Below are 14,058 nucleotides of genomic sequence, written 5' to 3'. Positions count from 1 at the left end.
GCTGAAAACATTCAGACGCTGATGATTCATCGTCGCAGCCTCTCCAACCTACACATTCCTCTTCACAACTGGCTGTTGGTTTAAATACTGTTCCAGAATAACAAGATAAAAGTGGGGCAGGATTCAGGTGAAGAATTACCCAGGGGTGACAGTCAGGTTCCAGAGCAGGTGGAGAGGGGCCATAAATCACCGCTGCCTCTCCAGTCTGTTGGGGATCCGGTAGTTTTTGTGTGAAAAGACAGACTATGTTAAGAAAATACATGGAAATTATTCAAAAATGCTTATTTCAAGCAACTATTATTACAAATTAAAGCTATTTATTATAACCTCTTGCACTCTTTCCTACTTTTTGTCATTTTATGAATATTGAACGTATCCTGTGTCCAATTTCAACACTGCACTTCTTTGGGCACCGACAATAACAAATGCCAAACGTCAAACTGAAATGATGAATGGTTTCAATAGATTTCTGGAATTAATAAATAGATTTACTGTCTATGGTAAGTGTGGCAAAGGCCCCTCCCATCCTGGGTTTCCCAACATAGATCATACGACAGCTGCTCACTAGTAACACATGTAATAACATAATTAAAAACCAACCAACATGAACGATCCAGAGTCTTGAAACACGCAACGTTGTTTAAAAGATTGGAATTAATACTTCTAGGTAAAAAAAATGTTGAATGATCATCTTTAAACTTGTGACCTGTAGTTTGTGCTGTGCCCCCTCTTGTCTTTCCGCCGCAAGCGCGATGCATGATGGTACCTGCTCTGTTTGTGACCATCTGTTGTATGCTACTTTTCCCGATGAGTGCATTTAATAGGGTATAAAGAATTTCATATTCAGACAGCACTTGAAAAATGGCGGATTCACAATTTGGTGGACCAGTGAGTGATTTCAGACACAGTCCAAAAGCGATTGACAGAATACTTCAGTACAATTTGTGTCCTGGACACAACTGGAACAACAGTAGTTATTTACCAAGCTTTTCCATTGCGATATGTTTAAATAATTTGTATCGTAGAGACTAAAATATTCAATCAATAATATTCAGAATTCCTGATCTGTACCCAGCACAGTATCCATTCCACAGGCCCGAACCCAAACCTCAGCAGAACTGTAACTCACTGTCCTGAATACATTCCTCCAGTCTGCCTTCTGAAACTCAAGCCCACTGACAACACAGCATCTTCCTGATGACAACAGACAACACTGAGCAGTGCTGTTTGTTTGTGTGTCTCACGTTAGTTATGCTTTGATCACACACAGCACAATGAATGCAGCAGGAAGCGGAGTCTCAGAAGTAACTGCAGGTTGATTGTGTGTAGCTTTGTGTGTGTTTGTTTACTTGCTCTTCCATCTTTTGGAGAACGGTAGAATAAGGTTTAGTTGTGAGCATTAAGGCAAAGACCAAGGTGTGTGTGTGTGCGTGTGTTTCCATGTGTGTAAAATATAGTGCGATAGATCTGGCTTTATAATGATGGTGTCTGATATCAGATGCCTGTGGTGTATTGTACTGAACTGTCGCTTTTGGCCCCAATTATGCGAAATCTTGTTACTCTCCAATTTGTATATACACCAGTCATTTATACACACACACACAGACACACAGAGACCCACACTCACACGATACAAAGTGACCTTGAGAAGCGTCTGGATCGCTGGCATGTGAACGTGTAGGCGTGTAAATGTATCCCTCGCTTTTCAAGCTGAATCAGTAATAAGCATTTCATTACTTCAGCCTCAGTTCCCTAGGGAAGGAACACACACACACACTTACACACAAACACACACACACACACAACCAGCGTGGTAAAAGGTAGCTGTAGATGATACTCTCTAGGATTATACATTATAAAACGATAGCAAAATGTAGAAAGAGGGAAAAGAACAGAGTCTAGTTGGAGAAAGCAGGAGGCAGGATGTAACATACATAAAACTTGTTTACAGCACATCGACACCGGGTCAAACCCTCATCGCCAAAAGCTCTCGCATCTCGTTCTCTTATTCCAAGTGGACATCTTCTTCGGCGCATATCTACAGCTAGAGCTTGTTCCCAAATGGAGCCAGTAACAGTTAATGGTTTGTGTTGTGCTGAAGCATCTTCCCAAGGTCACACCTGACGAGGTTAAGCGCGGCCTCCAGTGGAATCATAAAACGTTGGGTCTGTGATTGGCGCTGGATGAAAGGATGAAAGGATGAACGCGGCGAGAGGGATTGGTTGAAGGCTGCACATCAGCCCGGGCCAATGGGAGCTGTGGTCTGTGATGTGTGTGGCATGTGAACGCTCATTTGAATACACGAGGAAACGAAGCTGGAGAAAGGGAGACAAAGCAAGGGCGGTGTGTGTGTGGGTGGATGGGGGGGGATTCCTTAAAGAGGTTAAGCGTGAGAGTAACAGCATCAGTGCCGAGGACGAGCGCTAATAAGCAGATGATGTCTAATCGGATTCGCATGAACCAACTCGCTCAGGTGTGGAGAGACGGGCAAACAGACAGAGGATGACAGGCAGGTAGTGAACAGGGGGGGTGACGGCCAATAGAAGAGCTGCTTGATGGAGGTTGTGGGAACAGCCCGAGTTCACAGACACACACATTTATACAGTCGATCCACATTGTCATCTCTCTCTGGATGTGTCGAAATAAACTGTGAGTTCTCCTCTGTCGCTTTGAACGAGAGCAGAGTGAATGTGTTATTCTTTAATGAGCCGCAACTCCTGCCGAGTTACTATCTTTAAACCAGTAACACACACACACACAATCACACACAGACACACACACACAGCATGAGAATCATTTATGATTTCTCATTGCAACCACTGCTACCCCCTGACGTCTTCTCCTGAATCCTTCGTCTTCTCTCCTTCTTCTTGAATGTATCTGTTTGTGTGTGTGTGTGTGTGTGTGTATGTTGTGTGTATTGTGTGTGTTTACCAGGTCTAGTCAATAAACCACAAGCTGTGAGGTCTGGTCGACACAAACAAAACCCAAAGAGAAGAGTTCAAGGGAAAAATAAACCACTGAAAATCAGCCATGTATTTATATGCTCTTAATCTGCTTTTCAAATTGAAACATAATTTCTGCCTGGATTTCAATAACTTGCCTTTTTTGTGTGTGTGTCGAACCAAAACAAACGTGCAGAGGAACAGGTTGGACACTTATCGCTTGATCCACCCAAATATTTAACAGGTTCTTTCTTGACCGATCCTTTCACCACATTTGTTTAGTTTTTACAAAATCCTGCTGAAAATTCCTGTATCTGCCCATTTCTCCAGACCCATACTCTCCACACTATTTCAAGGAAATTGGTTCCGTAGTTCTTTTGCATAATCAATCTGGATAACAAACAGAAATGATGAAACCATAACCTTCTTGGTGAAGGTAACAAACAAATAACTCAAATGTTATAAAACCCTTTTTAAATTGACAGGATCTAGATTGCTATTTGGATCTGCACCAGAGAGCACACACTCAAATATTAATCCCTAAACATGCCTGAGATTCATGAAATTTCCTTGAGAAAAAATTGAAGATGTTCTAAAACATCCCTTCTCATAATGTTAAATAAATTGAAACAATTACCACATTACACCTAATTTTGTTGGTTTACTTCCTGACCGATACCACATTCTTCCACAAAGGTTTGTCGAATCCGTTCAGTTGTATTTGTGATATCTTACAAACCAACCAACAAACAAACGGACAGGGGGTGAAAACAACCGACTGGAGGAGAGAAAAACGTACAGACTCACATTGATCCCTGATTTATATTGAAAACAGCAGCTGCAGATCTCAGGAGACAGGGTTCCTCCATTTCTGCAAACATCTATTGACCTAATGTGAAATCTGGATTTACAGAGTGAAGCTGCTGTATCGGTAACATACCGACTGCATCCATAGCATGTTTTACACTCTAATGTCCTCCAGTGGAAGCATGTACACAGACAACTGCAGCAGTTATAGCACTGATCAATCCCATCCAAAGGCTCTCTGGGAACTTTTATAGCTACCAGTGCAGATTAGAGGCTCACCAGACTTTTTTATTGTTCTCCCTGGCTCCCTTTAGAGAGCGGTGGACGCTTACGAATGCAGATCAAACTGTCCTCGGGGCAGGAGGGGCAACACGCTCCAGCTCTGGAAAACACTGGCCTTCCCCTTTAAGACGGAATGGCTTCTAAAGGCTTTGTGAATCCGGCCCCAGGGAAGAGGGGGGAGAGGCCGGCTCACGGAGCAGGGCAGAGAGGATGGAGGGGAGATGAAGGGAGGCAGAAAGCAGGCTTCAGATGGGTGGAGAATTAAGCTGTAGTGCTGGTATTTGGTGAAGGTTTATAATAACAACCAAATATTGACAGAAAATTTACTTAAAATTAAACTGTACCATATTTCAATATCTAAAGCCTTTTTCAGACAAAACTAATGTAAATTTCACACATAAAGAGTGCAGGATGATAATGTCAGAGTCCAACGCCTAAAGAACAACAGGAAACTGTCTACAACATTCAGATGAGGGGGGTGGCGTCTAGAACATGCAGGGGTCAGGACACAGTATATAAATACTAGTGGAATCAGGTGTTTTTGTTTACGTCAACACTCTAAAGGCTTATATATATCGTTCATATCCAAACTGAGAGAAGAAGATAATTCCGAAGTACAAGCTACAAACAGAAAACAAGAATGTGTCTAAATAAATACCTGAATAATTATCCAAAGGGAAACGTTTCGGGAATCGCGGAAGCAACTTCCTCTGACCTTTGTATTTGTATTGTACGGAAACGTTCAGCCCAACGTCTATAAAGCAGCTGATGTAACAGATGAGTGTTTCTCACAAAGCTCATTGTAAGAGATCCAGCAAATTACCCACCACACCTCGTTCTCTCCCTCCCACTCATCCTCTCTCCTCTTTTTTCACTGTCATCATATAGGTACCCATGGGAGGGCAGACCACCTGGTAACCATGGATACAGGGACCGAACGCCCCCCAACCCTGTGAGTACACATCCGCACATCGTCTCACCTACACACATTAACCCAAATACCTTACATCCTGTACCTGGTTAGGACACAAAGAAAAAATAAGAGTTCCTGAATATTTAGGGATAATATGAAGACAGAGCAGCTCATTGTCCTGAAGTCTGTGGTGAGTTCTGGGAAAAAGGGTTTGGTGCTTTCCAGCCGGGAATTAGTGGTTCTTAAGTGACTCATGGATACCTCGAGGTTATCACATTCCCACCTCTGTATCCACCACATCGCAGTTCACAACGTCGCAATTATGGTGTTTTGTTGGAGAAGAGAAGAGAAGATAAGGCTGCGATCACATTTACATTATCGACGTGGTGGGAGCCGGACATGTCGGGGGGAGACAGAGATCGGAGGGAGGGCCGTCGAAGAAGGGAACGTGCTGCTCAGAGGAGAGGAAAATCAATCGGTTTAATCTCGGTGAATTCCAGAGGAAGGGAGGGTGAGAGAAGACTAAAGGAAGAAAGAAGAGGGAAAGAGACGGGTAGAACCCCCACCTCCCTTCTCTGCAAAATAATAACTGTAACAAAGTGTCTCTAATAGCGACTGTGACATGTGCTAATTATCTCGCTTAATAAAACTTAACTTATTAAAAAAAGCTTCATCTTCCATCTACTGAGCTGTTCATCTTATCAGCCTCACACGCTGATTGTTAATGGCCCGAGTGAAGTGAAGCGATCGATTTGGAGAAAATATTAATACAATTTGAATAAACAGGCAAAGAGGGGGGGCGGGGCTATGGACTGAGATGAACATGGAGTCGTTCACATCCTTGAATGAACTAAAGCAGCTCGTTAACCAACGTCAGGATTCATTTAGATCATTTGATTGATAGACGTTCATGAGTGTTGCTGGTGCTAATCTCCCTCACGTCAACAAATTACAAGCACAACGTTCATCTTGTTGCTGCAATGCTTCATATCAAGCCGAATGGGCAGAGCTTTTATTTTGAAAAGTTGAACTTGGGTCTGAAGATCAACAGACAATGAAAAAGCCGACAAGCAAACTTATGTACGAGCCACACATGTGAACAGAAAAAATAAAATTCTGTTTTTTCATGAATAATATTAAATTACCTGGAATGCACTTAAACCAGGTAGGATGCATGTAATGTCTTCTTTACAGACCTGATTTTTTTTATGAATATAATGTAAGTTAACACGCCACAGATTCATTTTTTCTGGTTAGACTTCATTGGCTCGTCCTTACGGCACAAACTGCGCCAACATAAGCTCGCTGCTTTTAACTGCTGACACATTTGGATTCTTTGGACTCTTTCCTCCTTGTTTTTGATCCGTGTCCGATGTTTGCCAAGTGATTCTCCCTCTCTGGAGCCAGAGCAACTTTCCTTGATGTCGAAAATAGACTAAATTAAATAATAATATAGGCTGTGTATACTTTAGTAGCACAACTGAATCATGTCCTTCCTTCATTTCAGTGCCAGCAAACCTGAATTCAATAAGTTCTTTGATGATATTTTCATGACTGAACACTTCCTGCCTCATGTCAGCCTTATATGGTTTTAATAGGGGGGGATTATACTAATCCTCATATAGTGGCATTGATCACGTTTGTGCAGGTAATTTAGAAACTTTTCGGAAATTTAAAGTGTTATGAAATTAAACACTTTTAAAGCAAATGTAGGATAAGTTTAGAAAAGTGGATAAAAATGTTCTTGCATGAAGGCAGAATACAGTTTATTTTTTTCCAACCCGTTCACATCTGCAGCCCAGAGATAAAAAAAACAGAGAAAAAACCTTAAGCTAAATCATGTGTGTGTTTATGAAAACTGAAGGTCAGTGATAAAGACATTAAGAGTCAAGAGGCAGAAAAATACTGGATCCACTTCAGTCAGTCAGAACGAGGCCATTTATAAAACTCACTGGATTACAGACGCACTTCAGACGCACTGCCTGCAAACACACACACACACTTACAACTTAGAAATACAAAGGCACACACCCACAAACAAAAGGCTCTAAACATCAATTTGTGCGTCACTCTTATATGCAAAGAGTGTTTCTTCCACTCGTCCTTTCTTGAGACATCATCTCTACATGTCAGCGATTCACACAGAGAGAAGTGGTTTGTCTGCAGGTTTCAGATAAGCATTAGATCGGCAGATTCAGGGGCAGATTTATCAGAGAGATGTGATTGGGCCGCATTCATTCACTTGATGGCGTTTTATTCTTGCATTAACTATTGATTTAATGTAGAGCGCAGGCATAAATAACAAATAATTCTGGAAAGAAATGTCCTGCCGTGTGCTGTATGTCCATGATTTGTGTGGTCGGGTTGGTACTTTTTCAGCCTCAGTGCACGTGAGGCTCGTTTATATGCATAGAGATGCCGACGAGCAGATAGACGTGCAGAAAAAATCTGCTTTTCCCGCTCTTTATTGTGATTCTTTATGCAGGAATTCATTGCAGCTTGAGAGACACGATCCCAGGGCGCCGCCACCGGCTCGGTAAATCATAACCAGCAATTTTCTCTGAAAATAGCCAATGTACCAGTTTCGGGCTGGGAGGGAGGCGTGAGCTTCTGCAGCCCTGACACATCAAGGTTAGTGGAAAGGCTATGACGAATGTCCCAACAAACACCTGACTCCTGGAGCTGGGGAATATGAGTGGGATGAAGGACGAGACAAACAGGTCTGTGTAAATATGCCATGGAGAGGTTTTGGAAATGTCACGTCTTGTAGAATGAACACACCTGTGAACGAGCCGCTCACAGGGGTGTCATCTGTGTTTTAAGAATAATACTAATGGGCAAATAAAAGTTCAGCCTTTTAAAGGACGTATCCTGCTTTTTCATCTTTTCTTTCCTCTAGTTTTTTGATATAATACCAATTTGTTGGTTATTCTATCAAGTCCCCAAACAGAAGCCCGGTCAAACGAGAGCGGAAACAGTTGACCAATCACAACAGAGTGGGTCAGTTGGCCAATCAGTGCAGACTGGGCTTTACGGGAAAGAGGGGGGCCTTAAAGAGACAGGAGCTAAAACCAAGTGTTTTGGACAGAGGCTGAAAAGAGGAGCTGCAGCACGGGACAGTTTGAGGAAAGGACGTGTTTTCTTAACATTGGAGCATGTAAAGCTTATGAATTATGAACCTGAATATGAAAAGAATATGCTCGAGATGCACAGCCTGAATTACAGGCACAGAGAAAGGACAAGTAAAGACTAAAGAGGATGTTTAAAAAACACTGGAGCGAGACGGGGAGTAAAGATTCACACAAATAAAGTCGAATTGATTTCAGCATCATAATGAACTAATGAGCTGCAGTGTTGTTATGCTCGACTCCAGCAGCGATGAGCACGGTAATTACTCCCTGACAGTGACCTTTGACCCCGTTACATCCAGACCAGGAGGCAGAGATCCCATCACTCCATGACATCACAGAGCGACCCGACCTGTCGTCACGGGGGGGGAACTGGGTGATGAAGAATGTGGACGAGTTCCAAAACGGTGACAATAGACCACTTCACACAACAAGGCCGTTCTGCACAACAACTGTAACACAACGCAAAATGTCAATAGCAAATACTGCTATGACATTTATGATGTTATTGATTTGACCTGGAGCTAATTGGCCCGGGACACTACCAGTGTGACCGCAGCAGCTACGCTTGCATACTTTGGAGTCATGGAAAGTTCCGTCCCACTGAAGGTGTCGGGGGGGCTCCCATACGCTGACGGGTTAATCAACGTATGTGTTTTTCCAGCTAAAGATAAACACAGGCGGTGGAGCTTCCTATAGAACATGGAGGAGCTGCGGCCGTACAGGACATTGATATTCGACACATCGCTGGATCTGTTTGCTCTTAATTTGTGGAAACACAGATGAGTGTGAACGAAGGTCAACACAGCAGATAAAGTACAAGTTGTACAAGAACAAGAACTGGTTATGAACCTAGAGGAATGATTTGATTTGATTAAGATGATAATTCTGTAGTTATGTTTTGTTTTTAACTACAGCTACAACTGTGAAGACATTTCAGTCATTTCCACTATGTGTTAATTGTTTAGCTGTATGTTGTTTTATCCGTCCTCTGAAAATGCTTCTTGACAAAAACATCTAATTCCCTATGAAAACACAAACTTGGCCAAAAAAGCTGATTCACATTATTGTTAATCAAAGTTTATTAACACCATCCAACTGACTCATGTGGGAGAGTGTCTTTAATGGGTTTCACTTTAAATTTAAAAATCAAATTCAATTTTAAGATTTGAAACCAAATGCTGGAATAAGACTCATAGTTTAGAAGTCTCTACAGTGAATATTAAATTTAAAGAATTAATTTTCCCTTGAAAAATAAATCTTGATCAGCTTATCCGTGATCCAGGTGAATGTTTGTACAAAGTCTTCAAAGATTCCCTGCAGATTTTTCTGAGATATCACATCCACAAGGCAAAAAATGTAATTGGCAAGGTGTCAGCGACTTTAAGCTTTGACCTCTAACCAACAAAATCAGATCATTTCATCCGTCAGTCTGCCTCAACGTTTGGACCAGATTTAAAAAAATTGAGATCTGGTGTTCACAGAAAGGGACAGAGGAACAGAAACATGAGGACAACCTGAATACGTTGAACAGAATTTGGTCAACGATGAGTTTTCTCATCACCAATTTAGATAAAATCAAATGTTATCCACACCCACACGGTGGGATGGCCTGAGGGCTCGTGAGGCCCCCCCCACCCCCCTCCCCCATCTATCTGCGTCATACATGTATTATTTATAAGCAGAGGCCCAGTGAAGAAGTCAAGAGATAAATGAATAATTATAGTTTATTTTCCCATTGCTGTTTTTAGGGCGACCTGGTTGTTAGTGCATCCTTTATCCCGGCCGTGGAGGAAAATAAACTGCTGAGAGCAGCAGAAAGAGAGATGGAAAAGAGTGTGTGTGTGTGTGTGTGTGTGTGTGTGTGTGTGTGTGTGTGTTTGTGTGTGTGTGTGTGTGTGTGTGTGTGTGTGTGTGTGTGTGTGTGGTTGAGACAGTTGAATCTCTCAGTACCATCCCTCCCTCTGGGTATTCCCCTGCTGGTACAATATACAATATTACAATATATGAGGAGGCTGTACAACTGGAAAACCCACAGTGAACTGTGTGTGGCATCTTTTATTTATTATGTGTGTGAGAAAAAAAAAAAATTATTTATATGCTGATGTGTTATGTATGAATCAGAATCCCTATATTTGCATTAAGGCAAAGGACAAGCCTCAAACTGTGCGTCAACTCATGTGTGTATATTTGGTAATGTTTGTTCCTATTTGTTATGGCTGTGTGTGTCTGTGTGTGTGTGTGTGTGTGTGTGTGTGTGTCTGTGTGTGTGTGTGTGTGTGTGTGTGTGCGTGCCTGTGTGTGACTCACCGTTCCTCTCGCCAGATGCTTCACAGCCATCTTCATCATCACAGTCGTTCCCACTGCCTCCCTCTGTGTCTGCGCTGCCCCGCTCCTCTTCCTCCACTCTTCCTCTGGCTTTATTCGCCCAGCCGAGCTCCACTAACAGCTCCTGAACACACAAACACACATTTAAAAACACATCACATACACACACTAAACTGAATAAAAAGTTGTTCACATTGTGTTCAACATTGAGAAGGAGGACAAACAAAGAAATGGACATGTAACTGTAAAAAATAGTAGTTGGAGTGATGTACAATCAGTGGGACGGACCCAGTGAAAGTGTTTCCCTTGTTTTAAGTCTTAATGCTAAGCCTTGCTAACAAGCTCCTGCTTCGGACAGAGTTTCAGAGTGATTTCATCTTCTCATCCAACTCTCAGCAAGAAAGTTTATCCACTAAAATGTCAGGATTTTCAGCCACCACAACAAAAGCCTGTGATCACAAACACAGAAACACTGACCAACAATAAAAAGAAGCAGACACACACTCAGGTCAGCGGGCAGTCTAAAGGGTAATTGAGGTCATTGCGTCTCTGTGTGGATTCAGGCTCTGTAACTGCAGAGTTAAGTCCCAGCTTGGATGCTGCAGCATGTTGCATCATTATCATGGTGGATGGAAATATCACGTCCCGTAAAAACATCCATAACATCAACCTCTACTTTTAAGAAATGGCAAATATGTCAAATATTGTTTTTTTAAATCAAGGTTTGTGGAATCTCACAAAAAATGAGAAGATTAACTTTATCAAAGTTTTGAATCTGGAGTTATTGGGGATTCACTAACACACAGCGACAGCAGCAGATAATTGGATCCCAGCATGATGAATGTGTTACTGTACAGAGTCAACGTGCAGGGAAACATAAATCCCAGCTGAAGTCGGCGATAAGGTAAATAGCCACAAGTTTCTTGTTAAAGGAAGATGTATGATTCTGACATTTATGTTATTTTTATTTCGCCGGTAGATAAAGTTTTTATATATAAACAGAGAGGGAGATGTCACAGAAGTTTGCTTGCATCTATATCAATGATTTATTTTACCTCAGACAGAGGATTCTGTTCAGAGAATCTAACTTTACACAGGTCAACAAAGGACTCTGCTGTTTGGGATTTCATTAGAACCATTGTGTTAGATCTCAATAGACATTCTCTAGATGATAACATTTCTAACATGTATCACACAACTGAAAAAGATGAAAAAGAATACAAATATCCAGACTGATTGATTTGACAAATACTAAATATTTTCAACTGCGCCATAGAGGTTATGTCGCCCCCTATCCTTTTGTGTGTGTGATACTTTCAGCTGAATATTACCTGCTCTAATTAGACATTTTTTTAATTTCTCAGATTGCTTTTTTCAATTAAAATACCAACAGGGATTCCCTCTTTCTAATGTTAATGGTTTAATTCTCTGGCAGAGATGGTTGGTGGCCATAAGGACGGACATCTGGCCTCTGCCGTACAGTAGGTGAGGGGCAGCCATGGAAACAAGGGTAACCAAGGTTATTATCCGGCAGCATGTCCGAGGGGACGTGGAGACAGACTCTGTGCCGTGATTCGCCATCGTGTCGTTCGACTGCAAATGAGAGCGGAGGGAGGACAGAACCACAGCCATGTTTCCACCTGGGCTGGGTTTCCTTAGTCATGTGGAAAGGTTCCAATAGGAAGAGACATTGGGCCGTGTGGCATTGAGGTGTGGGTTCATTAACTACAGCAGTGAGCTCCATGTGTTTGGCTTTTAACAGCTGAATCTTGGAAGGATGAGACAAAAAACTTCTTAAATCTGGGCACAGATCAGGACAAAAGGGAAATCCAGGATTTTTCTTAACTTAAACATTGCAATTTATATATTTGACATTTTCACAGAACTCCGGGCGAATAATTCCTGGATCTTGATGAAAGAAGTCATCACATTTAGGGGACTGATATCTACGGGTGTATCTAAATTTGTGCAGCTTGATTTAACTCCTTACATTAAATTACCTTATATATTTATCTAATTTAGCTGAAGTAGCTTTATCCAAAGCCACTAGAATAACGACGCTCACTCTACCCCTCAGCTACAGCTGCCCAGTTCAAGAGGACTCTTGTGCATTAGCGGAGGTGAGGTGACAAATCCTCCACTTCCTGAATCCTGTCGATGGATGTTAAGTGTTTCCTGATCCGTCGATACAGACGTCATTCCAGAGGAATCAGGAGGAGACGGAAGCAGGAAGTAGAAAGTAGCAGCGTTGTAGCGAAGCCGCACTCGGCCGTGTTTTCATTTGCTGCCACTTCAGAAAAAAAAGGGTGGATGAATAATGCTGAGTCCACGACCCTCTCAATGCAGGGGCAGCCCTCACAGGGTTGATTAGGCTCTTCCTGATTGGCTGAGCGTCTTCATAGAAATTATAATTGCCCCATTAGTGGGCGAAACATAACCCACTGCTGCAAAGGTCTAATTAACATGTAATGGGACAGTGAGAGATAAGAGGAGACGGGGGGGAAAACACGAAATAATTAAATTGCCGAGGATGCTTCTTTGTCCCGTTTCGTAATTTTCCCCGTCGTCTCATCCTGGGAGTACGAGAGCGTAAATGGCGAACATGACTGTCGAGAATAGTAATTAATAAACGGCGAGCGTTAATGTGTGTGCCTCGGATGAGCAGCTTCCCCCCCCGAGAAGCCACTGATGAGGTAGCTCGCAGGAAGGAAGCACTGCGCCTGTCCTGGATTTACAGAGGTGACCGTTAACTAAGATTTGTTTTGTGGGCTCAGATTTAAATCTATCTTTTTTTTATCAATCCATCTATTTCAGAAATCTGGATGTGTATAGAACGCACAACTTGAAAAACCGTTCAGCTTAATGGCTTCACACTTTGCATGTGTGTTGTTAATGGCCCGAGGAAGTGTTATGGCAATTTTACGTCGTCATCAGGAATAAAGAGTGAATCAAACAAACAGCTAGTCTGTCTTTTATTAACGAAGCTCCGGACACAATCAAACTGAGAGCAAGGCTGTCTGCTTGAGAGTGCAAAGAGTCTCTCAGGAACTGGCAGTTAAGAAGCCCCCCCTGAGTTCCTCAAAACACTCAGAGGGACTTTACACAAACACATGAACAGCACACATGGACAGGCAGATCATCTGATCACAGCATCAATAACATCATAAAGAATCTTAAGTTTTAGCATTTGATACAGGAACTTTGACGAGACAGTGTCTAGACACGATCTCCAACAATAGATTTTTAGAGAAAGTTTCAGGAACAAACACAGTTCAATGACTCATATGAACCCGGGTCACTTGAAAACAGAAGAACTTATGATCAGATACATTTGAACCTGTGTTGACCTTACAGGCACTACAGGAACAGTAGAATTTTCCACTACAGAAGTGCAGGGGATTTTGTGCCATTTGGACACATGATATATTAATACAAATTAAACAGGCGGCCATTGCTCTGCATCAGTCCTACGTCCACATTCTTTTAATGATTTAGTTATTTCATTTACCGATATCAGATTGACAAACTTATTCACGGGTGTCGTGGAGCTCCGTCATGGCAACCACATTCATAGAGTCACTTCCTCTTTAACAAATTGTCTTCAAAGTAAAAGCACAACATTTATTTTGTTGCTGCAAAGCTTTATACGGAACTA

At 42.1% G+C, this 14,058-nt stretch overlaps 1 protein-coding gene across 1 annotated transcript in view; it reads right to left on the bottom strand.

Annotated features, from left to right (window-relative positions):
• The window catches only part of LOC133010575 (glypican-5-like), a 39,355-nt gene that overhangs the window by 4,911 nt on the left and 20,386 nt on the right, over window positions 1-14,058 (bottom strand). Inside the window, exon 9 of the mRNA XM_061078166.1 lies at window positions 10,386-10,527. Within this exon, the coding sequence (XP_060934149.1) occupies window positions 10,386-10,527 (142 nt within the window). The remainder of the gene's footprint in view (window positions 1-10,385; window positions 10,528-14,058) is intronic.

The sequence above is a fragment of the Limanda limanda genome, chromosome 9 (genome assembly GCF_963576545.1).
Source record: "Limanda limanda chromosome 9, fLimLim1.1, whole genome shotgun sequence".
In the NCBI taxonomy this organism is placed as follows: domain Eukaryota; kingdom Metazoa; phylum Chordata; class Actinopteri; order Pleuronectiformes; family Pleuronectidae; genus Limanda; species Limanda limanda.
Note: the sequence above shows the minus strand (reverse complement) of the source record. Positions and strands in the feature narration are given on the sequence as shown.